Source organism: Dromiciops gliroides, chromosome 5 (genome assembly GCF_019393635.1).
Source record: "Dromiciops gliroides isolate mDroGli1 chromosome 5, mDroGli1.pri, whole genome shotgun sequence".
In the NCBI taxonomy this organism is placed as follows: Eukaryota; Metazoa; Chordata; class Mammalia; order Microbiotheria; family Microbiotheriidae; genus Dromiciops; species Dromiciops gliroides.
Window position 1 is genome coordinate 296,261,897 of NC_057865.1, and position 24,552 is coordinate 296,286,448.

At 54.8% G+C, this 24,552-nt stretch overlaps 1 protein-coding gene across 3 annotated transcripts in view; it reads left to right on the forward strand.

Annotated features, from left to right (window-relative positions):
* Positions 1-20,280, forward strand: part of DENND6B (DENN domain containing 6B) — a 31,283-nt gene extending 11,003 nt beyond the window's left edge. Inside the window, exons 2-20 of one of the 3 annotated variants that reach the window (XM_043966712.1) lie at positions 3,325-3,363; positions 3,443-3,485; positions 4,375-4,505; positions 5,514-5,594; positions 6,376-6,481; positions 6,825-6,904; positions 8,533-8,595; positions 9,013-9,068; positions 14,175-14,297; positions 15,030-15,125; positions 15,275-15,369; positions 15,894-15,959; positions 16,170-16,234; positions 16,324-16,413; positions 16,759-16,812; positions 16,997-17,106; positions 17,757-17,859; positions 18,790-18,864; positions 19,213-20,280. In XM_043966712.1, the coding sequence (XP_043822647.1) occupies positions 3,325-3,363; positions 3,443-3,485; positions 4,375-4,505; positions 5,514-5,594; positions 6,376-6,481; positions 6,825-6,904; positions 8,533-8,595; positions 9,013-9,068; positions 14,175-14,297; positions 15,030-15,125; positions 15,275-15,369; positions 15,894-15,959; positions 16,170-16,234; positions 16,324-16,413; positions 16,759-16,812; positions 16,997-17,106; positions 17,757-17,859; positions 18,790-18,864; positions 19,213-19,335 (1,599 nt within the window). In that variant the 3' untranslated portion in view covers positions 19,336-20,280. The remainder of the gene's footprint in view (positions 1-3,324; positions 3,364-3,442; positions 3,486-4,374; positions 4,506-5,513; positions 5,595-6,375; positions 6,482-6,824; positions 6,905-8,532; positions 8,596-9,012; positions 9,069-14,174; positions 14,298-15,029; positions 15,126-15,274; positions 15,370-15,893; positions 15,960-16,169; positions 16,235-16,323; positions 16,414-16,758; positions 16,813-16,996; positions 17,107-17,756; positions 17,860-18,789; positions 18,865-19,212) is intronic. The other 2 variants (XM_043966714.1, XM_043966713.1) reach the window with 2 other exon arrangements.
* Positions 20,281-24,552: the final 4,272 nt, after the last annotated feature.

Consider the following 24,552-nt stretch of genomic DNA (forward strand, 5'->3'; position numbering starts at 1 on the left):
TATAAAACCTGAAACATAAATTACCTAGGAAAAAACCTCCTTTTTTGAGTAAAAACTGCCAGAGAAAAGGAAAAGCAAATGGGCAAAAATTAGGTTTAGAGCAACACTGAGAACACATATATTCTAGGTAGATAATCAACTTTAATATTAAATATCACATCATGAAAAAATTAGAAGAGAAACAATCCATATACCTCTCACAGCTATGAGTATGAAATCTGTTCTTAACCAAAGATAAAATAGATAACTTTGATTATATAAAATTGAAAAGCTTCCTTATAAAATAAATATATCAAAAATAAAATAAATGTATCTTAGGATAAGAAAGCAGGCAAATAGGGAAAAATCTTTTTCTCACCTTTCTCTAATAAGGGCTTGGTATCCAATATATATAAACAATAAATGTACATAAAACTAATAGTCATTCTCTAATAGGTAAGTGGTCAAAGGATAGGAAGAAACCGGTCTCACAGAAAGAACTGCAAAGTATTTACAACCACATTAAGGAATGTTCCAAATCACTAATCTGAAAAGAAATGCAAATCAAAAACAACCCTGAGTTTTTACTTCACACCTCGTAAATTGACACACACAAAAAAGGACACCCCCCCCCAAAAAAAAAATGACAGCACTCAATGTTGGGGAGGTTATAGCAAGATAGATACACCAATAGACATTGGTAGTGGAGCTGTGAAATGGTCCAAACATTTTGGAAAGCACTTTGGAATCATGCAAATAAAGACACCAAAATGCTCTTACCCTTTGAACCAGAGACACCATTATTAGATGTATACCCTTGAGGAATTCCCAGATACATGAAAATATTTCTGGCAGCACTTTTTGTGAGAGCAAAGAATTGGAAACAGAGTCGATGCCCATTGATTGTGAAATGACTCAGTAAATTGTGATGTATGACTATAATGGAATATGACTAAGAAATAGTGCTGTAAGAAATAGTGCTGTAAGAAATAGTGTGAAAGAAGCATGGAAAGAGCTATGTGAACTGATCCAGAGTGAAGTCAGTGGAGAAAAAAAAATCTCTCTAATGATGACAACAATGTAAGTAGAAAAGAATGCCACACCAAAAAGCAAAAGTAAATATGGCAAAAATGGTTTTTTAATTTTTTTCTCAATTAAATGTAAACAATTTCAACATTTGTGGGTTTTTAAAAATATTTGTTACATATTCTCTCCTTCCTTCCCTCCCCTCCTCCCTCCTTGAGAAGGCAAGCACTTTGATAGAGGCTCTACATGTGCAGTCATGTAAAACATTTCCATATCAGCCATGCTGCAAAAGAAAATGAAGACCAAGAAAACAAAAATAATTTTTAAAAGTCTGCTTTGATCTGTATTTAAACTCCATCCGTTCTTTCTCAGGAGGTGGATCACATTTTTCATCATGAGTCCTTTAGAGTTGTCTTGGAACTTTGTGTTGTTGAGAATAGCCAAGGCGTTCACAATAAATCTTTGTACAACATTGCTCTTACTGTGCAGTGTAACAAAATTGTAGCAATCCAGCAGGACTAGATGCAGACCTAAGACCAAAGGATGCCCCCAGCTCCTCCTGGTGGAGGGTGCACATGGCCCCCGTGTCTGGACTTGTTCAGTGGATTCATCAGTTGCCAGGATGTTTTCCCCTCTTTTTTCTTTTTCTTTTTTTTTGTCTTTAAAAAATACTGTTTGTGATATGGGCTGGCTCTTGGGGGAGTTGGTACAGGGAGGGGCCTACTGAGATTAATGTAAGACATAGAAGATATTAATAAACAGTTATTTAAAAAAAAAACAATTAGATATCCTGTCTCTATCTTGGAACCAGATTAAAATGTAACTGGGAAATGTTCAACAAAGTAAAGAAAAATGGAAGACAATGTAAATCAATGGTGATTTGTGGTTTTCTGAGTCTGTGCAGGGAGCTGTTTTTATCTGAGTTTGCCACCACTGATGTAGACTCTAATTTGATACTTCTTTGGTGTATAATTAACATGCTAAACCTTTCCAGATGTATCTAGATTCTTACATTCAGATATAGTTCTAACTGGAAAATGAGAAGATATATTCAATGGTATTCAGCACCTTGGACAAATTGAGTGCCTGTGCACCAAACATCACTGTGAAAGAGGCCTTACTTATAGTTATAACAATAACAGATCACATTTTTATGACAGTTTAAGGTTTGAAAAGTGCTTTGCATGCATCATCATTTTCCCACAAAAAAGAGAAAGAGTACATTTTATTTACACCCAAAAGAGGGGGAGGGGAGGGAATGTCATATTTTAACGTTTATTAGCACTTGTTTTTTACCTCACTCCTTTCCTTAATACCAGCCTCAGGACCAAACAGCCTTTTACAGTGGAGGTAGGTGGGCCGGGTCCTACAACACGCACGTCTTCTCTTCTGATCAACCCCTTCATGCCCTCTTGGAGGCTCCCAACAACCTTGCCTGAGAAAGCAGGAGGAAGTCCTACAGTCATTGTCCTCTCCCCCACAACACAGCACACGGGCCTTTCATAGTTCACATTTCTCCGCCCCGTCTTTGTGTGGGCATTTCAGTGTCTGCCGACCACTGCCCTTCCCAGCCGCCCCCAAGTCACACTGCAGAGACAGGGGCTGAGGCCAGAGGCGTGAGGGGATTGGATCAGAAACCTCATTCTTTCCCTCCTCCTTCTGGAAGCAAGCTTGCCATTTTCACTTGGTGAGGCCTCCAGAACAATTCCAGGTGGTTTCATGAAAGTGAATCTGCCAAGTCAGCAAATCCTCATCCCTCCACCTGGGCCCTCAGCATCTCCTGCTCACCTGTAACTAATCATGTCCCCTTTTCTCTGTTTGCTTTGTTTCTCTTCTCTTGCCTTTCTGCAGGCCTGGCCCTGGTGTCAGAATCAGAATCAGGGCCTTTTTTTTACCCTGCAATGACTGCCTTGTGCCTTTGAGTATAATTTATTATTCCACTTTCTGTGCCTCAGTTTTCTCCTCTCAGATGTAAGGATGACTCCCCTCCCCTGTATTCTAGCCCAGAGAACGCACTAACTTGTAACTGAGCTCATCAGTCTGAGGATTAACCATCCCTGAAGATAGTGAGAAAAACAGCACGGGATGCCCTTCTCTGGCAGTGTGGCAGCTTTGCTTGCCATGAGGATGCCAGGCTAATTCTGCTGTCATTTAGGGGACAGGGAGGGGAGGGGATGGTGAAGCCCGGCCTTGCTCAGGGCTGTTGAGAGGGCTGAGTAGAGCTGAGCCTCTCCCTCCTTCTCAGAGAGGAGACCCAGGTCCTGAGGATGGCATCACGCTAACGTTCTCATGGCGTGTTCTGTTTGTTTCCTTCTGCAGCTGGTGTACCCTTATGAGCCCAGGCTGACAGAGAAGGAGGTAGGTCTCCTGTACCCCTGGCAGCGGCCTTCAGATGCCTTCAGCTTGGGGCTTCATTGTGTTTTCCTGTCTATTACAGAAAACCAGCATCTGCTACTTGTCTTTTCCTGACTCCTACTCAGGTAGGTGACTCTGCTTCCCCGTGATTGGCAGGATAATGGGGGAGGAGAGGGGCAGGGGTGCAGCGTTGGCCTGTGGACCCGCTGCAGGAGAGGACACATCTGAGGGGCACGGGATAGCATGGCCCATACAGCTCTCTGTTGGTCCTGGTCCCAAGGCTGGCTGTCCCCATGGATGTCCTAGTCAGGTTTTACACGTGCTTTCCCCACAACAGCCGGAGAGGCAGGTGAGGTCATCTGTGTGCTATGCCTTTGTCACAGGCCCTATGCCCCGTTTGCCCCTCTAGCACACCTGATCAGACATCATGGCCAGGACGGTGAAGGACGGGCCCTTGTGAGCTTCCTAGTCCTGCATGGGGGGGGGGGTAGCAGACTAGCCCCACCCCCCATGGCCTCGGGCCTCCTTCCCAAGAGGCCACAAAGAAAATCCTCCTTTTTATGAGGACCTTTGCAGGGGAGCCTGGCCTGAGACAGCAGAGAAGGATCTGAGCTGGGGCTTATGGGGAGGAAGGGAGGTGACCGTTGCTGAAAGGCAGAGGGGCACGTGCCACTTTCTCCTTGTGACTTCAGCCTCCTGGCTTTTGTCATGGTCATGTGATCCCCGGCCCTCTACCTTGGGCCCTTTCTTGAATTCCTTATCAGGCATCTTCCCAGAATGCAAAGGCCAGGAGGGGCACTGTCCTTGTCCTCGACCCTGGGCCATGCATTCCCCAAGCTGGAAGCCCAGTCTGCCCCATGCTCTGTCAGTGGGTATCAGACTTGCAGGACTCAGGGCATGACGGGAGCTGCCATCAAACCCCCTTTGCCACCTGTGTGCCATCCTGCATACTGTGCACTGGAGGCTCGGTGAGGGCCAGGTCTGCACTAGGGCATGCTCCACTAACTGGGCTAGGCCTTCTTTCAGGCTGCCTCGGGGACACTCAATTTAGCTTTCGCATGCGTCAGTCGGGGGGACAGAGGAGCCCCCACTCCCTCGATGATGACGATGATGCCTATAACAGAGGAGCTCCCGTCACCCTGCAGGTGAGTGAGCCACCCCAGCTGGGGCCTCGCCAAGGCCCACAGACAGGATGCAGTGCTGGTTTCCAGCCTCCCTCCCCTGACTCCTGCAGACGTCACGGGGTGGGCCTCCCCACAGACACTTAATGCACTAGAAGAAGGGCCGTGTGGTCTTTTGAGGGGGATGATACATTCACGAAACAGCGGTCCAGTACTTAGAACATCTCCTTGATATGGGAGTGCTGGCCATGCTGCAGATCCCACGCCCAGCTCACCCAGACGACTAGGCACGTGTCCTTTCCCAGTAGCTAGGGCTGCAGGCCCTTGACCCATACTGGTGTGGCAGCCACAGACATAGGCCCACTTGTTCCTGGCCACACATTAGCCTCCCCTCGACATGAGGCCACGGCCTCAGAACACTTAGGTCAGACTCTAGCCCTGGGCTCCTATCTTCTCAGCAGTCCAGTGTTGTCCCTACTCGATGGAGGGCAGAGGCTCCTCATTCTGCCCTGCTTGCCCAGAGCTGGGAGGTTTGCCCGGCTCAGGAGGAGCTGCTGAGGGCATGGATGGGAAGCAAACCTCAGTGAAGCCCACCCTTCCCTTCCCTTCCTCTCCTTCCTCCTCCACATCCTGACCACCAGCCGGGCTTGGTCTGACTGTTAACAAGAGGGCAGGTTCTGAGCCCCCTTTGTCCCATTCATTCAGCAAGCACTTATGTCCTTCGGGGGCATAAGGCCAGTGAGAGGCGGGAGGTGAAGGAGGTGAAGGTGGCCCCTGCCCCCTGCAGCTTTCCCCTCAGTAGGGATGACTTGGTCTGCCTGCCTGAGCCCAGCCTGGCCCTTGGGAGGGCCTTGGCTGTTGGTCAGGGCAGCCCCAGTCCCCGTGTTGCTATCCTTGTCTCTGGGTCCTTTGGTTGATGGAGAGGGCAGCAAATGAACCCAAGTTTTGTCGGCTCCCCCTGGAGGGGCAGGAGGGCAGGAAGAGAAGGACTCAGGCCTGGGGTGCTGCCTAATGGCTGCCTGTCTTTGCCAGAGAGAGGCTGCCCACTTGTTTGGCTACGTGTACTTCCGGCAGGTGAAGGACAGTGCTATGAAGAGAGGCTACTTCCAGAAGGTAAGGCCAGGACCCAGGAGAGGGCCTCAGGCCCCAGCCCTGAGATGGTGGGGGGGCAGTCAGCGCCTCTTTCCGGTATCCTGGCTGTTTGTGGCTGATGGAGGTGAGCCCCAGGAGCCCTCTCTCACCTCCCTGCCCACCACACAGCACAAGCATGAGGACAGGTCCAGTCAGGGGCATGGAAGGAGCCTGACAGAGCAGTGTGTGGGCACCAAGACAGGATACGGGGCAGAGGAGACTGCCAGCCTTGGGGCACAGACCACATTCACCTTTGTCCTTTTCCTCCAGTCTCTTCCATCCCCTTTTTCTTTCCATGATTGTTCCACACAAGGGCCATGGTGTTAATGGCTTCTCTGATTTCATACGTGGCTCCCCACCAGGATGGGGCCTTGAGGGGGCCCAGCCCTGAATGTCACCCTGCAGAATGGTCCCAGCTATGCCCAGAAGCCATGGGACCACAGGATTCTAGATCTAGAACGGGAAGACCTAAGAGGTCATTAGCTTTTGTATTTACAGAGGAGGGAAACTGAGGCCCAGCACTGAAATGACATGCCCAAGGTCACACAAGTGTCTGAAGCAGGCTTGAATTTAGGTCTGGTCTGTCCACCATTCCGTGCTGCCTCTCTGAGGCAGGATGGCATATACGTTGTCGAATGTGGGGCAGTACAGTACCTGCTAGTTTGGGGGTCTAGTTTTGAAGGAAAGTGGGAGGAGAAGACAGTGATGTAAAAACAGAAAGTGTCCCTGCTCACTAACCCTCTGCCCTGTGGGTCTCTTTCAGTCACTGGTGCTGGTGTCCCGCCTGCCCTATGTGAATTTGTTCCAGTCACTACTGAACCTCATTGCTCCTGAGTACTTTGAGAAGCTGGTCCCGTGCTTGGAAGCAGGTGAGCCTGCAGATGGCCTCAGTACCAGTCCAGGGGCCGGGAAGGCTCTGCCCCTGTGTGGCACCCTGCCTAGCACAGAACAAACCCAAGATGAGGCCTGGGCCTTCTCTCTGCCCACTGGGGCCAGAGCTCTGGCCAGTCATGACTGCCTGGTGAGAGCCCTGCCTTCTTATGTCCTGGGCATTTTAGTTCAGGGTCTCCAGGTGCCCGCCATTGGCATGGCTGGTGCTCAGGTCTCCTAGATTATCCTTTGTTTGGGGCGGCAAGGACAGGAGAAGGCCAATCAGGTGGCAGCCAGCCGGCTTGCTTGGGCCCACTCCTAATTCTTGATGTATGTTGGCAGTATGCAACGAGATTGACCAGTGGCCACCCCCGGTGCCAGGACAGACTCTGAATCTGCCTGTGATGGGAGTCGTCATGCAGGTAATGAGAAGCCAGACATGGGCCAGGCCTCGTGGGGGGTCAGGAGGCAGCTGCTGCAGTGTGCCCAAGTGGGCACAGGTGGGCCTTGTGCTGCCCTGGTGGAACGGGGTGGGGCCGTCGGTCAGTGACTGGTGGGATGAGGGACCTTCAGAGTCTCATTCAGAGAATCCGTTGTGGTGTCAAAACCAAACAGAAATGGATCCCGGAAAGCCCTGCATCAGCCTGGAAAGCCCTGCACTAGCTTTGCCCATGTCCTTTTGTGTTTTTATTTATCTTGTGAAAGCTTTACTGATTACATTTTTTTTGGTTTTTGGTTTTTGGTTTTTTTTTTTGTTTTTTAGTGAGGCAATTGGGGTTAAGTGACTTGCCCAGGGTCACACAGCTACTAAGTGTTAAGTGTCTGAGGCCAGATTTGAACTCAGGTACTCCTGACTCCAGGGCTGGTGCTCTATCTACTGCGCCACCTAGCTGCCCTCTACTGATTACATTTTTATTGGGCTTGGGCAATGCCTCTGGCCTAGCCAAGGATTCAGCACTGTTGGCCATTTGGGTAAGAGATTTCTGACCAAGAAGCAGCACTATTTGTATGACACACTAAGCTTTTTAAAGTACTTTCACAACAACCCTGTGCTCTGGTAGCCCCATTTCACCAGTTAGGAAATTGGCACCCAGAGAGGTTGGGCTTTGCCCATAGTCACACAGCTCAAGTCAGAAGTGGGATCTGAACCGGGGCTTCTCTTTATTCCAAGTACACTGCTAACAGCAGCTAGCATTGATATGATGCTTCAAGGTTTGCAAAGCAAACCACCCTGGGAGGTAGGTGCTGTAGTTATCCCCATTTCACAGACGAGGAAACCGAGGCAGACAGCAGTGAAGTGATGTCGTTATTTGAGGCCACAGTGCCAATCCAAAGCTGGGGGGGAGGGGGGGTGAGCTGAGACCCTGCACAGCAAATTAGCTTCCCGAAGGTCTCACCGGGAGAAATTGGGAAAGTGAAGGGGAATCTCTGACAACTCTGACATGTCAGTCCAGAAAGTAAAACCCCCAAGTTCGGGGCTGGGGAGCTTTGCTCACACAAGTGCCCATGACATTCTGGAAGGTTTAAGGAAGGCCGGCTCTTTGTGAGTCCGTACAATGATCAGGAAGGCCGGCCTCGGACTCAGAGGACCTGGTGACCAGGCAGTGGCAGTAGGAATGCTGACCGAGGGCCCGTGGTCTGCTTTGGCGTGGAGGAAGTCTCCTGGCTGGGAGTTTGCAATGGCAGTGCAAGGAAAGTTTCCATCCAGACTAGGGTGCTAGGCATGCTTGGTGGCACGGGACAGGGCACGGCACAGGGCATGGGACAGGGCACGGCACGGGGCATGCTGGGCGGAGCATGCAGAGAGACTTCCTTGGCTGCTTTGGAAGGGTCACCATTGCCAGGGTCCAAGCCAAGGCTGCATCTCCCCTCACTGGCTTGGGGGCAGGAGGTTTGACTGGATGACCTCTAAAGGCCCCTCCCACTCTAGGCTTCTGGTCAAGTCGGAACTAGCTGCTGCGGCCATGGCGGAGATATGAGGCTGGGCCTGGGGAGGGCCGCCTTGCACTGGGCCACAGAACTGCTTTCACCCTAACCCTCCCCCTTCCAGGTACGAGTCCCATCCCGGGTAGACAAGTTGGAGTCAAGCCCTGTAAAGCAGTTTAACCAAGAGGTGAGAGGCCCCAAACGAGCTATTTCCCTTTTCCTTTGGTCCCATCTCCAGAGCCATGTGTGCCTCATGTGCTTGTGTGCATGCCTGTACACACACACACACACACGTACACACACGTACACACCACACACACGTACATGCCACCCCTACGCAACACCACACACACATACACGCCACATCACACACACGTACACGCCACCCCTATGCAACACCACACACACAGCTCCTTCTCAAACTATGTAGAGCTGAGATCTCGGGGCTATTGCTCCTCATGCCCCAAATGCTCACCTGGCCCTGGGTGCTCTTGGAGCTGCTTTCCCTGCTCTCTGCCGTTCTTCCTGGCTGGGCTCCCAGCTGAGGCTTCCTGGGCCAGTCCTGGGGCCAATGCTGACTCTCAGTTTTCCTTCTTCCACACAGAACCTGCTTCCTGCGCCGCTAGTTCTCTCCAGTGTTAATGAGCTGGATCTTTTCAGGTAAGAGTTTAGAAAATGGATCACTTTTGTAAGTGTTCGCTAAGCCAGTGTCCATTGGAATGGTACCCACTGTGTGCAGGAGCTGGAGGGGACTAGGATTGAGGCCCCTTTGCTCAGGTAGCCTGATTAGGGAGGGGCCTAGTGCAACACCAGAGCATTGCAGAGTACTCAGAATCTGGGGAAACACAGAACACTTTAGGGGAGGGTACCTTTGGACGTGGGCCTGGAAGAGTAGATGTGACCCTAGGAGGCAAGGACATGAAGAGATCGTTTTTTCCAGATCATGAAAAAGCTGTAAGCAAGCTAGAACAGTGGGAAAGCCCAAGGTATGCCAGGACGTCCAGGAGGGTAGCCACAGTTAGCGGGCACATTTGGTTTGGCACCACAGCCGTTGGGGAGAAAGCTGGGCCAGATCCCAAGGGGCTAGGAGGGCCGAGCTAAGCAGTGCCATTTGTATTCCCATAGAAAGAAGCCGTGGAAGCGTTTGAGCAGAGCAGTCGCCAACGTGAGGCAGGCACTAGACAGATTTGTCTTAGAGGAGTGAATTCAGTGGGTTGGGGAAGGAGGAGCACTGGTTAGAGGTCACGTTACAATTGTCCAGGTAGGAAGGAAGGAGTAGCCAAAGTGTGGCAGGCAGTGACCGTGGGAATGGAGAGGAAAGGCCTGTGCCAGTCAGGCTGGGCAGCTGGTCGATGGAGGGGATGTGAGGGCAAGGGAATGTCACCAAGCACACGAGTGTGTGGCTCGTGCTTTAGAGGACTTAAGTAAGGAGGGGCCTGGTGACAAGTGCTATTGTAGACTTGTGGGTGGTGGTTGTTCGTCCTTCGTTCTCAAAGAGAACTGTGACATCAGGTGATGTCATGACTTGTACTGAATTGGATTTAAGTGCGGGAGGGCTGTGCAAGGTCTCACTCTCTCCTTCAGAGCCATCTGAGTCCAATGGCAAGATATATGTCAGGACAACAGGAGATGGCCCTAGATGTCTTAAGGCAGTTGGGGTTAAGTGACTTGCCCAGGGTCACCCAGCTAGTAAGTGCCTGAGGTGAGATTTAAACTCAGGTCCTCCTGACTTCAGGGCCAGTGCTCTATCCACTGCACCACCTAGCTGCTCCCCAGACCCGTGGGTAGGGAATCAGGGTGGAGGGAGGGGCGACACTCTCCTCCAGCAGGGAATGAATGATGAGGAGGCTGAGCTGCCTACCCCCCTCTTATTTGTTTTCCAAAGAGGGGGAGTCTGTGCAGTGAAAGGGGTGAACAAAAGTTGTTAGCAGGGAACAGACACCCAGTATAAGTGAGAAGCTGGTCAAGTGGCCTGGCCGTGATGCTCCTCAAACTCAGATCTCTAGATCTACTTGGGGTCAGTGGAACAACTGGCACACAAGGTCATCGCTGATGGCAGCCACTGACCTCTGGAAGATATGCACGGGCCTGGCGAAGGGCAAACCTGCCCACTCAGTCTCAATGCATGAACTTGACTTCCCTTTCCATTGAACTTCTTGAGTACGTTTTCTCATTAAGGAGAGTAATGGGGAGCCCTGTGAAAGGGAAGCACCTGACTTCATCAAGAACAAGTCACACTGGACTTTCCTCCTTTGATAAGAAGAGGGTGACACGATAGCTCCCAGGACTGAGATTTTTCCATACTTGAGACAGAAAGACTGGAGTTCATCAGGAATACTGTCCAGTGTCTTTGGAACCAGCTAAAGCCAGGCCTGTGAAGCAGCCATAAATGGCTTCGTGTCAGCCAGGGGGGAGTCCTCTGGTGGAACACGGAGGGGTGTGTCCTTGGCCATTAGCTAAGCCAGCCTTTTCCCTGGCTATAGGTGAAGGCCTGCCTGGGAGAGACATCAGACACTCTGGAGGACAGAGCCCAGGTCTGACACTATGGGCCAGATCCAGTGAGATGACGTTTAGTAGGGAGAAGCATAAAGCTCTCTCCCAAGGGCTCAGCACATCACCAGCACAGGCACAGCCTGGGGGGAAGATCTGGGGGTCAGAGTGGCCTTAAAGTTCAGTCTAAGCCACTGGTCTTGAGCCGGCAGCCCCAGAGGAGATGCTGCCTTCAGAGGGAGGGGAGTGCTTTGGCCACTCCATTTTTTGGGAAAGACTTGGACAGGTTGGGGGGTGGCCAGGATAGTGAGAGACTTAGTGAAGATGCCCTAGACGGGCTTTATTGAACCTGATAGAAATGCCCAGAAATAGAGCGCTCTCCTCCCCTTCTCAGCAGGTCTCTGGCAGAGACCGTGCGGCGTGTTCTGTGACCTCGGCTTCACCCCCACATGCACAAGGGAAAGCAGGAGTGCTGACCCCTCTTGTGGGTGGTGGTCCGTCCTCAGCACCGGCTCATTCCTTCGCTGGCTCGCCTGGTCTGCCTCCCGTGGGCCTCTCCACCAGGGCCTTTGTCAGCTCTGATCCCCAGGAAGGGCTTCCCCTTGAAGGTCTCTGTGTGGCCTCTCTCTGTTCTGTGTCTCTCCATCCATTTTGTTCTGTGCTTCCCGTCACCCCTCATGAGGTCCGCATCCAGGAAGGTGTGTACAAACTGGTGGATCAGTCACACTCTGTGTGTGACATTAAAGGGACATGTGCCCTTGATCAGAGCTAACCTGGCAGAGTCTGAGAAATTCACTAAGGCTTTCAGTGCCAGCTCTGCGTGGCAGAGAGGCAGATTTCAGCTGGCTGTCAGGAGAAATAGCCCAACAGTGAGGGATGTGGGAGTGGAATGAGCCACCTCCGTTCTGTTCTCAAGGGCTCGTGCCTTCCTGGACACCTTCAGGCACATGCTGGGGGACCCTGGTCTGGTAGGCTCTAACAAAAGGTATGGATTGGGCTACAGTGCCTCCAGCTCCCTTGTAACTCTGAGATTTCCTGTTTAGCTTGGAGAAGAAAGGACTTCAGGGGAGCTACACTCAGGGACCCGCTTTGTGGCTTGACCCCAGTGGCAGAACTGGGGTGGGGAGGGTGGAAGCAAGGCAGATTTGTCTGGGTGTCAGGAACACTTCCCAGTGGCAAGGTTCTTCTCCTGCTTGGAGGCCTGTCTTCAAGAAGAACTGGGGTCGGCCTCTAATTGGGGATGATGTAGAAGGGATTCCTGGTCAAGTAGGGTCTTTGAGAGGCCCTTCCACCCGTTAGATCCCAGGGATTGTGGGTTGGATGTTGGGAGAGAAGTTGTGAGATCAGAAGCCCACCCACCTCCCAGAATGAGATCCAGTAACACTTTAGAAACGTAGAAAGGTGCTGCTGCTGCCGCTGCTGCCACCAGCCCCAGCAGCAGCATGGGAGGAGATGGTACCATGGGGTCCTCACGGGTCCCACAGGAAGATGTTTATTTAGGGATCGGGTGTAGGAAGAGTGAGAAGAGACAAGGAAACACGCCTCCCTCCTTTCATTGGACCAGTAGGGGCCTGGGCACTGTGGGTGGAGGGTGTTTTGTGCGCCATCAGAAGCAATCTCCCTGGGAATTGCTTGGGTTGGACTTTTTAACTGGTCCTTGCTACAAAGGAGGGGTCATATCTGAGCACACAAAGACGGGCTCACATTTGGAAGCACCTCATATAAAACCAAAGGCGTCCGGAGAACTGAAACCACAAATTGAGCAGGAGAGCAGAGGTTCATGAAGGTGAAGTTGACCAATGGGAGCGGATGCGGCTGAAGGGAAACAGGCTTCCTTGGACTTGGTGCCCAGGACATGAGTGACCCTGGAGAGCAGCATGGGGAGCTTGGGGAGCGCCTCTGACTTGGAGGCCCAGAAGAAAGGCCTCGGGGAAGGCCCAGAGCTGTCAGCTCAACAAAGATGCTGGACTCAGAGCTGGCCCTCATGGGGAGTGCCTGTTGGCCACACCCACCACCTTCCCCTCTCCCTTGCCACCTTTTGCCTTGTGTGGGGAGAAGTTTCCCGGGAAGTCGTAAGCCCAGCCGTCACGCCCTGGACACTAGCTCAGCTGAGAGAGGAAGCCCAGCCTGTGTTTAGGGAGGGGGTGGAGAAGGGATTGTCAGTGGGCCTACCTCCTGGCCTGGGGGCTGAGAGATGGCACTGCCAATGACTTGAGTGGTTCAGATGGTGCTATGAACAGTCTCTTCCCTGCCTCCCATCATGCCTGCAGTCTCTGGTCCTCAGAGAAGAAACAGGGTTCCCTCCCTGTCGGAGGGAATTGGGCACACCAGAGCTTCCCCCCAACAGTCCAGGTAGCAGAGCTCAAGGAGGCTTGGATGCTGCTTCTTGAGCCCACCCAAGGCTGCTAACTCATTGGCTCCGGCCTTTCCTCTCCCTGCATTCAGGCCTGGGAAGTTGGGGTTCTTTTTGTGAGGGAAAGAAGATTCACTGTGTCTTTCCTTCTTCTGCTTCATGGGTGAGTAGGCCAAAGGGTGCAGGAGAGAGCTGCCCAGCAGAGGGAGAATTGGTCATTTCTGCCCCAGACGGCCTCCCTGCCCACCCCTGGAACAGACGTGTATGAGCACAGCCTCAGCACGGCCGCCTAGGGACAGGAGCGGTCCTGGAGGGTCAGCAGGGGCTCCGGGCTGCACTCAGATCTGCCTGTGAGGACATGCATCATCCCATCCCAGGGAAAAGCTTCACACCTCGGCGTCGCCTCCCTGTGAGAAGCCACGACTCAAGCCCAAGCTCCTTGTAGGTCGAGGCCTCTTCACCTTTGCCTGTCCTGGACCCCTTGGGCGGGCAGTCTGAGGCAGTCTGTGCACTCCACAGGAGAAGTTCAGAATAAATACATAGTGACCATGGAGATAATGACATCGCAGTAGTTCTCGTGATGTTAAGAACTGAAATGGAGGGGGTGTCCTGTGGGAGAGGGAGGCCGTGGGGTCCCATCTGCCAGCTGTGATCCTCCATGTGGAGAGCAGCGCCCATCCCCCTGAGCCGGGGCAGCAGCTCTGCCCATCAGAGACCCTCTGATGGTGCCCACGAACCTTCGGGTCCCCAGGCCTTGTGAGTCCATCGTCATGACTTAGAGAAGGAGAAGAGCACGCTGCAGCTGGAGCTTGGGAGAAGCCTGCCGAGGCCGGCCAGTTCAGTGGCAGCTCAGCAGGGAGTGGCGGGGCAGGCCTTCCCTTGGTGGCTGCTGACCCCTCGCTGCCACCTCCTCTTGCCCACAGGTGTTTCCAGCCTGTGCTGATTCACATCCAGCTGTTGTGGGAGCTGATGCTCCTGGGGGAGCCCCTGGTTGTCATGGCACCGTCTCCCACTGTCTCATCAGAGATGGTGCTGGCTCTGACCAGGTGGGTGACACCCCAAGGTTAGGGTTCCCGGGCCTGGCCCTCCCCCACTCCAGGACCACGGTCAGGCCCACCCTCCAGCCATCCCTCTCGTTTGCCTGGTGTTCGGGGGGTGGGGGGATGCAGGGGGGCTGCCTCTTCACCCCCTGAGCTTCAGCGTCCTCATCTCTAAAGTAGAGTTAATTCTAGAGGGGGACATCGTGAGGATCAGATGGGGCCCTGTCCTCACTGGTGGGATAGCATCTGCCCAGGGACATGCTGTGGCCAAGAGGGGACCTCAGCCAGGCCTGGTCACTCAGCCTTGAGGGGCCCAACTCTCCTGACCTCTAAAGTAGCTGGATGAGTTCTGAGGTGATGAGCAGCTCCAGGAGCCCATGAATTCTGTTGTCAGTCAAGCAACTGTGTCGAGCACAGGGCCTTCCCAGGGGGCCCAGGGGCTGCTTTGTGCTGAGCCTCCCCGCTCCTTCCAGAGACCGTTGCCCCTTCTCAGTGGCCTGGCCTGGCTCACCTCCCAGCCCATTTTGTGCCATCCAGGCCGGCACTATTGGGAAGTGCCCATCCAGGCCTCTGCTGGCCCGGCCACACAAACCCTGACAGAGCCCCCTGGTCCCTGAGGGGCTCAGGCCCTGGCTTCCCTAAGTCTCAGGGCTCCAGGTGCTGGATCCAGGGCCCAGGTCCTAACAGCGTGGCCCGAAGGCCCACTGGGCCCCCTTGTGTTCTACCTTCTCCCTGCAGCTGTCTGACTCCTCTTAAATTCTGCTGTGACTACCGGCCCTACTTCACCATCCATGACAGCGAGTTCAAGGAGTACACCACCCGCACGCAGGCCCCGTGAGTGCCCCCTCCCTGTCCTCAGGCCCTCGGGTAATGGGGCAAGGCAGTCAGGCTCATGCTGGCCCTCCCTTCTCTTCAGCCTCCTGTCTTCCTCTGCCTCTGATTCGCTCCTTCCCTTCCTTCGTCCCTCTTCTCTTTTTCCCTAGACCGAATGTTGTCCTGGGGGTCACAAATCCTTTCTTTATCAAAACTCTTCAGCACTGGCCACACATCCTCCGGGTCGGAGAGCTCAAAATGTCAGGTAAGGCTCATAGCAGGAGGCCTTCAGCTGTGTGAGCAGAGGGAGGGAGACAGTGTAAGCTGGCAGATGTGCTCCGGGGTTATCTCTTCCCACAGCTGGGAGGGAATAGGGAGCCAAGGACTATCTTAAACTCAGCTGGAGGGAGAGTGGATCTCACTCCCTAGACTGTGCTCTGGGGCAATGGGGAAGGGGGAGGAATGGGGGATTCCCTGAGCCCTTCCCCTGGCCTTTCTCTCCAGAGAAAACTAGTGAGGCTGGGCTTCTTCAGACACTGGGACCCGGCCACCCCAGGGCAGTCTGCCCCATGTCCACAGTCCAGGGAGAAAGAGGCATCTCTGAATGTCCAGTGTGGTTCTTCGTGCCACTCCTGGCCTCCTAGGCCGAGGAGCAAGGCTGCGCCACCATGAGAGCCCCAGATGTGGGGACGGACAAGGAAGGGCTACAGCAGGTCCTCCCCCTCCTGGCCAACTGCCAGGTGGGGGCCTCCCTGACAGACCTGGCTCAGCGGGCCTCCCTTCCTACAGGGGACCTTCCCAAGCAAGTGAAGATGAAGAAACTCACCAAGTTGAAGACCCTGGACACCAAGCCAGGTGAGGAGAAAGGACCTCGGGGGTTATGGGATAGAGCCAGCTCCAGGACAGGCCCAGACCCCCGGAGAGCTGATTGGCCTGCCCGGCCTGGAGAGACAGGCCCCCCTCACCTCCCAGACTCTCCCCAGCCTGCTGTGGGGAAGCGCTTTGGCCTTGGGGTACCTGGGGCTGGCCCTGGCAAGCACACAGAATGCGCCTTTGCTCCCTCAGGACTCTACACCTCCTACAAAACCTACCTGCACAAGGACAAGACGCTCATTAAGAGGCTGTTGAAGGTGAGTGGCCCCTGTGCCCTGAGCGTCCTCGCCCCTTGTCTGAGGGCCAGCAGCAGGAAGAAGGTGTCCTGGGCACTGTCTCCCTGCAGGGCATCCAGAGGAAGCGGCCTTCCGAGGTGCAGAGCGCTCTGCTTCGACGGCATCTCCTAGAGCTCACGCAGAGTTTCATCATCCCCCTGGTGAGGCGCCAGCGGCGTCTCCAAAACTGGGGTATCTGAGTGGGGCTCGGGAGCGGGCCTGAAAGGGGGAGACACAGAGAGCCCAGTGATGCGACAAACACCAAGCATTGTTTAGGCACTTAGTGTATGCCAGAAAGCTGTGGGGGTGCAAGGCAAGGCCAGAACAGCCCCTGTGCTTGGGGAGCTCCTGTCCAACCAGGAAAGATGCATCAGGGGCTCAGTCTCCACACAATAAATGGGGGTAGTTGGAGAGAGGGAGGCTCTAGCATCCAGGGACGGCTGCCCACTCGGGAGCCAGCCGCCTGTCCTTGGCCTAGCTGTGACTGGGGCTTCCCTACTCCTCAGGAACACTACATGACAAGCCTGATGCCCCTGCAGAGGGCAGTCACACCCTGGAAGGTGAGTCTGAGCGCTTGCCCCATTGTAGGGGCGGCTCCCTGCCCCAGGTTAACCTCCTCAGCCACGGGGTCTGTGGCTCAGCCTTTTACAGCTCAGAGGGCCAACGGGTTGTTTGCCAGGTATGGGGCCCTCTCCCCACAAGGAGGCCCCTGGGCCTAGCTCTCAGAGCTGCTCTCTGCCACAGACACCCCCCCAGATCCGTCCTTTCCGCCAGGATGACTTCTTGAAGACCCTGGAGCATGCTGGCCCCCAGCTTACCTGTGTCCTCAAGGGTGACTGGCTAGGCCTGTACAGGTAGGGGAGCAGCAGGGCTGGGGGCAGGTGGAGGCTTGGGGAATGGAAAACTCACTGGGAGGAGAATCCCTGTCTTTGACGTCTGTGGGAGGTGTCGTGGAGGAGAGGCTGAGCGTACTCTGCATGGCCCCAGAGGGCAGAATCCAGGGACCTTCCAGAGACAGGCAGTGGAATCAGATCAGTGAGGATGGGCAGAGACACTGGATGGAGTCTTCCAATAGGCCTGCTGGGTGGTGGGCACTAGGGGTGATGTCATTCCCATTCTGCCCAAGCAGAAATGGCAGTGCCGGGTCTGAGCCCCGGCCTTGCTACGTCCACACCAAGGGAGTGTCCCACAGCAGGCCCCGGCAGGGGCTGGCTGGTCACTTCTCAGGGATTTCTGCATGAGGGGAAGTCAGCTTGCATAAACCTTGGCTGGCCCTTCCAGCTCTGACTCTAGGCCCATCTGGGGCCGTAAGAGGTCTAGCCTGCCGGCTGTGACCTGGTGCCATGAGCTAAGGCGCCAGCGGGGCTGTGCCCACCACTCCAGTAGGCAAGGCACTGGCCGGGCTGCCTGTGTGAGAGCTCCCCTAATCCTTGGCAGAGTGAGAGCGGCCCTGGGCTGTGGGGTCTTGGGGCCTGACCCCCGGGGGTCATCGCTTTCCTGGCAGGCGGTTTTTCAAGTCTCCCAATTTTGATGGCTGGTACCGGCAGCGGCACAGGGAGATGACGCAGAAGCTGGAGGCTCTACACCTGGAGGTGATCTGTGAAGCGGTGAGTGGAGCCGGCGCGGGACATCGGGGCACCTAGGTTGGCCTTGGAGGGCTTGGGGAGTGCTTGGAACAGGGTTCCGGTGCTGGCAGAGCGGCGAGATGCCACTAGCCACTGTTGGCCAAGCATTTATCAGTCACCTGCTGTGAGCCAGGCCTCAGGCCTCAGGGAGGAAGATCCCTAAGGCCTCTGGAGAAGGGGGGGCCTGAAATGGAGGGGAGGAGAGAGCCTTCTAAGCACAGTGAGGTGTGAGGGGACCACGGTGGCCAGTGGGCCCATCACAGAGAAGGCTTGCTTGGGCCCAGGATGTGAAGGGCTAAAAAAGCAACCCGGGGGCTGGCCCTAGAAGCAGTGGGGAGTCACTGCAGCTTCTTGAGTAGGAGCCTGACATGGTCAGTCCTTAGGGAAAATCACTTGGCAGGGGGGCGGAGGAGGTCAGATGAGAGGGATGTCCCAGAGGGAACAGTGCCCAGCTTTGGCAGCTGATGAGGTGCAGGGAGGAGTCTGGGTACCCCTGAAGCCAGAATGGCAACGCCACAAAGCTTATATTTGGGGCCCCTCGTGTTCTCTGTGTGGGCAGGACCAGGACGGAGGGCACAGCCTGCAGAACTTGCCAAATGAGCAGGCCCCAAGGGGCCCCTTGCCTCTGAAGGGATCCAGGAAAGGCAGAGAAGGGAGGCTAACCCAAGAGGAGGCCACATGAAGGGAGCCTTCGGTGGAGAAGACGGGCAAGCCCGACTGTCCCCCGAGACATTCAGAGCCAGGAACAAATGGGGACATTTGATGTCAGAAAAGAAAGCCCTCAGGGTGGAGCTGGGTGGGCAGGGCCAGGCCTGGCCAGGCCACAGGTTGGGGAGCAAGGTGAAAGGCGGCGACCCAGGAAGGGCCCGGGCCTGGCAGAGGCCAGATAGCCCTCTTGTCTGCTCCCTGCAGAACATCCTGACCTGGATGAAGGACAAGTCTGAGGTGGAGATTGTCGACCTGGTCCTGAAGCTTCGAGAAAAACTTGTGAGTGAGCGAGCTCCCTCCTTCCTCCCTCCCTCCCTCCCTCTCTCCCTCTCTCTCTCCTCCCTCCCTCCCTCCCTCCTCTCTCCCTCCCCTCCTTTCCTCTTTCTCTTTCCCCATCTTCCTTTCCCCCTCATCAGTACATAGCCCTGAAGGGGATGGGGGAAGCCCAGAACAGGCCATCTCTCCCTCCAGCCACCTCGGGGCCTTCTCCACTGTGCCAAGGCCTGTCATGTTTGTACTTCCTGTTGTCCTGAGTAGCCAGCCCCATCCTCGGGTCCCAAGAAGTCTAGACCTTGGGAGGCCTGGGGCTCCGTGCAGACAAAGCAGGGATCCCTTCCCTCTCCCCAGATCCAGGCTCAGGCTCACCGGCTCCCGGTGAAGGAGGAGACGCTGCAGCGGGTGACTCTGTATATTGACACCGTCATTGGCTCCCTGCCCGATGACCTGCAGGCCGTCCTGCGGCACCCCTGAGATGGCCCTGCACTTCTGGACTCCAGAGACCCCCTTGGGGGAGGACTAGAGGTTGCCCACACCTGCCAAGCCTTCTTGGCCCGTCAGTATTAAGGCCCTGGCCCCTCTGAGCTCTGGGCTGGAGGGTAGAGGGAGGCCCACGCCTTGCTCCCTTGGGGGCTGGGCCCAGAGGAATAGGAGCCTGCACCTCCAGCCCCTTCTTTCCCTGGGGCCCCTGGGAACAGCCAAGGCCTCCAGGAGAGGCCGTGCAGGCCCTGCCTCTCTTGGGGGAGGGTTTCCCAGCAGCTCAGCACTCCAGAGCCCCTTCTTCCAAAGGACCACTGTCCCCAGGAGCCTGAACCCTGACAATTGTCGGGAGGAGGGGCGGGCCTGGTGACAGCAGCCCACAGGGGTGGCCCCTCCCTCTATACAGCTTCCTGCCCCTTCCCAGGGCTCCCACGTCACCCCCTCCCCAGAAAAGGCTTCTGTTGGCGCAGCTGAGGTAAAGGGCAGGGGCAGGGGCCTGGGGCCCAGCCAACCCTCTGCTTTCCTCATCCCGTTTCAAAGCAGGGAGCTTCAGCCAAGCACAAACCGGACCCCCTTGCCTGCTCCCCATAGGCTGGGCAGCCCTTCCTGGGCCCTCCTGCTAAGGGCCAGGGCCAGGGGGGCTGAGGCAGAAGCAGCTGGCTCTGCTTCGCTGTCTCCCCAGAGAGCCCTGGCCCTTTCTCCAGCTGGCTCCTGGAGTCTTCCCATGGGCCTTGACACTGAAGCCATCAGTCTGTCTGAGAGTAAAGGAGATTGTTTTAAATGGTGGACTGGGCCCTCTCTGAATGGGCAGGTCTGGGGGAGGCTGGCCCCATGGGGGCCTACACTGGCTAACCTGAGCTGGGTATCCCACCAGTGGGGGAAAGCTGGCCCCCCAAACTGTCCTAGAGAACTGCAGGCCCCGAGAAGGGAGAAGTGGGAATAGGGTCTCTGGGGGCAGAGATGGGGGGGTCAGCAGGCGCTCGGGCCGAGGGGGGAGGTGGGTATGGAAGGAGCGTCGGGGCGAGTGTGTCCAGGCGGAGGTGTCCAGTGGGTGCACTGCTGAGAGACAGGACATAAACCCGGCCCTTTCCATGGTGCACCGCGAGGCCTGCTCTCACCTCCGTGGCTTGCTTTGCCTCCAGGCTAGTTATCACGGGAACATCAGAATCTGGCTGGTGGCACAAAGCATTGTGGCCTGGCCAGGCCGTCCCCACTCACCCCACCCCACCCAGGGCCGGGGGCTAGAGACACAATGTGGTGAGCACACGATTCCAGGTGCTCCCATGAACAAGGGGACAGAATAATCCAGATGGCCCCAAGGAGCTCTGCCCTCTCGGGTCTGTGGAGCCCCCTGCCCCAGTACTGGTGATGGGAGAGGCCCAGGAGCTCATGCTTCCCTTTGGGGCCAGCCCACCAGCCTTCATCCCCTTTCCCACCTTCTCTACTTCAGGGGCTGTAGATGCATTTCCTCTTTTGTCCCAGTATCAGCCCATGGCTCCTCTAATTCCTTAGATGGGTCACTCCCCAAAGTCTCCTGGGGGCATCCGTGCCCCCATTAAGGGCCAGGCAAGCCCCCGGCTTCGGTTATCAAAGGATGCTATGGGACCAAACGGGCACAAAGAATCCAGAGGCAGAAAATACAGATGAGGGGAGGGGAGGGGGCAGCAGAGCCAACCAGCTGTGAGATCAAGGACCTGAGAAGGCACAGGGGATGGAGGCCTGGTAGGTTTGCTAAAACAGTCAAAAGAAAGGTCCAAAAAGATGCTGAGGAGATGAAATGGAACAGGATAAATGGGAGAGTTCGTATGCTTGAGGTGAGGAGGGAGAGAGGCAGGGAGTCAGCTAGTCCTTGGGACAGAGGTTGGGGGCGAGGATGTTTAGTGTCCCCCAAGCCCAGCATGAGGCAACTGCCCCCAAAGTGGCTGATGTGGTCTTGGGCTCAGGTGGGAAGTGGCCAGGGCAGGGGTGTGATGGGCCTCTCTGGTGGTGCTCCACCTGGTTTAAAAACATTGATAAGGGGTGGCTAGGTGGCGCAGTGGATAAAGAACCGGCCTTGGATTCAGGAGTACCTGAGTTCAAATCCGGCCTCAGACACTTGATTTACTAGCTATGTGACCCTGGGCAAGTCACTTAACCCCCATTGCCCAGCCAAAAAAAAAAACATTGATAAGCTGGCATGTGGCCAGGACAGGGTGTCCACACAAGGGTCAGACAAAGGAGCCGAGCATGGTCAGCCTGAAGGGGCCGTGTGTGGAAGAAGAATCTGAGACTGAATCAAGCTTGGCAGTGCCTCACCTCAGAGGGCCCAGAAACCCCCAAGGTCCCCTGAGCGCTCATGCAATCTGTGCTTCAAAGGCTGGGGGGAATCACCTCTGGGATGGACAGCTGGTGTTTAACAGTCACCAGTGGGCCTCCCTGTAACTCCCATCCGCCACCTTTAGCTCTCCTGCGCTACGCGACTGAGCAGAGTAAATAACTCCATGGCGGCCCTTTTGACACCTGACAACAGCGTGTCCTGACCCCGGGTCTTGATGAGTATTTATTAATCACTAAGCTAAACTATGGGCACACAACTAAGGAAGACAGTCCCTGCTCCCAAGAAGCTACTGGTCGAAATGTAGGGGGCAGCTAGGTGGTGCAGTGGATAAAAACATCAACCCTGGATTCAGGAGGACCTGAGTTCAAATCCGGACTCAGACACTTGACACTAGCTGTGTGACCCTGGGCAAGTCACTTAACCCCCATTGCCCTGCAAAAAATAAAAAAATAATGTATAGCGATGTTCCGTATGTATGTCTGTATAGGACAGCGAGGTGGCGCAGCGGATAGAGCACCGGTCCTGGAGTCTGGAAGACATTTTCCTGGGTTCAAATACAGCCTCAGCCACTTCCTAGCTGCGTGACCCTGGGCAAGTCACTTCACCCTGTTTCCCGCAGTTTCCTCATCTGCAAAATGAGGTGGAGAAGGAAATGGCAAAGCACTGCAGCATCTTTGCCGAGAAAACCCCAAATGGGTCATGAAAAAGCCACCACTGAAAAATGACGCCCCCCCCCCACAACTTAATAATCGAGGGTAGCCTGAATGGGGACAGCTTCCTGCAGAAAATTTTGAGGGAAGCTAGGGACAAAAATGTGAGGGGAGAGAGCGTTCCAGTCCAGGGAGATGGTCCAAATGACCAGAGGAGATGGAGGCTTGTGGAGAACAGCAAATAAGTCGGTGTGGCTGGATCACAGTGTGAGGAGGTGTCACGTCATCTGATATTTCCACTGGGCAGGCAAGGGAAGCCTGCTTCTGCACAGGACGCTCCCCCCCATCGGGGCCAGCAGCCGGGTCGCTGTGCTGCCTGTCTCTTCTCCCTTCTAGCGCCACTTTCCCCCAAGTAATAAGCGTTTTTTCTGTCCCTCTCATCTCTCCCCTCCCTCCCTGCCAGCATTAAACAATGTAAAAAAGAGAAAAGCTCCCTGATAAATTTGTCTGCACGTGCGGATTCCCACCTAGGCCATGTCCAGAAACGCATGTCCCCGTCTGTTTGGGGTCCATCTATCTCTGGTAGGAGGAGATGATTGGTCATGGGCTTCGTCCCAGGGCCTCTGGAGTCGTGTTGATTGCGTCGATTCATTTTGGGGTTTTGGCGGGGTGTACAGTGTTGTTTTCTCCTATAACGTCCTAGCATAACTTCCTCCTGGTTGTCTTCCCTTCAGTCTGGGTCACTTCCCTCTGAGACTATTTCATTTCCTAACGGTGGGAGACTATTCCGAGACACTCACTTGCTACGATTTGTTTAGCCTTACCTCCTCCTGTCATCTCCTTGGGATATAGGCCCAGTAGTGGTATCTCTAGGTCAAAGGAAATTAGTTTTTCCTTCCCCTGGGCAGTCAGGGTGCAGGCTCCCTGGCCTCCACCTCTCATATCTCTGCACTTGTAAGGTCCATCCTAGGGAACAGGCATGTTAGTGGAGACCCCTGGGAGGGAAAACAGAGGCAGTGCTCCCGGGAACCAAAGGCCTCTTTGAGCAGGCCCCAAGCAGGCTGCATTTTCCATTCTGGCCTGCAGGTGGTGGGATGAGGCCAGGAAAGCCAACCCAGGAGTCTTCTCCATCTCATTCACACTCAGCCTCCTCTTGGCTCCTCCTGCTTCCCCCTTGAAGCCTAAGAGGAGGGAGAGATGGGAATGTGCCCAGAACAGCACCACAAACCCAAGCCCAGGGCACAGGTGCCCTGGCTGAGAAGACTATGGCAGAGTGAATAAAGTACAGCACTTGGGAGACAAGGGGACCGAATTCAAATCCTGCCTTGGACACTTGCTAGCTGGGTGACTGGGCAAGGTCTTAAATAGCTCTGCCTCAGTTCCCTCATCTGCAGAACAGGAGGGTTAGACTTTTTGGCCTCAGAGATCCCTCCCAGCTCTAGATCCATAAAGAGCAAGGGCTTCAGTGGGCATTGGTGAGCGGCTGGGCTTGGGGACCCCTCCTCTGCACCAGGCACTTGTCTGGAATCACTGCTCCCCCATGTTCCTTTATCATGCTAAATGAGAATAACAAGGCCCTGGCTCAGGGCTGCTAGGTGGCGCAGTGGGTAGAGCACCGGCCCTGGAGTCAGGAGGACCTGAGTTCAAATCCAGCCTCAGACACTTGACACTTACTAGCTGTGTGACCCTGGGCAAGTCACTTAATCCCCATTGCCTCACTAAAAAAAAAAAAACAAAAACAAGGCCTTGGCTCTCTCAAGCCACTGGCCCCTGTGCCAATTGTTGGCCTCCAGGCCCCTGGGCCCCAGGAGTTTTCTGCCACAGCACCTCAAACCCCAGGGCTCTCTTGAGCAGGGCCTCAGGGGCTGAAGTGTCCCATAGCCCAACCGGGGCCAAACACGAGCCTCGTGTGTGGCCAGCTTCTGGTTGTACATTATCTCCTGCCATCTTGGAATGAGACAAGGGACCAGGCACCCAGTGCAAGGTGGATTCAGCCAGACACCTGGGGACCCAGGCTCCAAGTGCCTATCGATGCCTGTCCTGGTGTCCCTTTTCCCCCAATTTGAGAGAAAGCTGACTGATGGAGAAGTCTCTCTCTCTCCTCTCCTAATCCCAGTGACTGGAATCTCTGGAAAGACCTCTTCCCTCTTGTCTGATCTCTCACCCTTATCCCTCCTGGGTCCCTGCCTGGCCTGTCTTCCCTTCTGATTGGGTCCTTGCATTGTCTTCTCAGCCCTCCTGGTT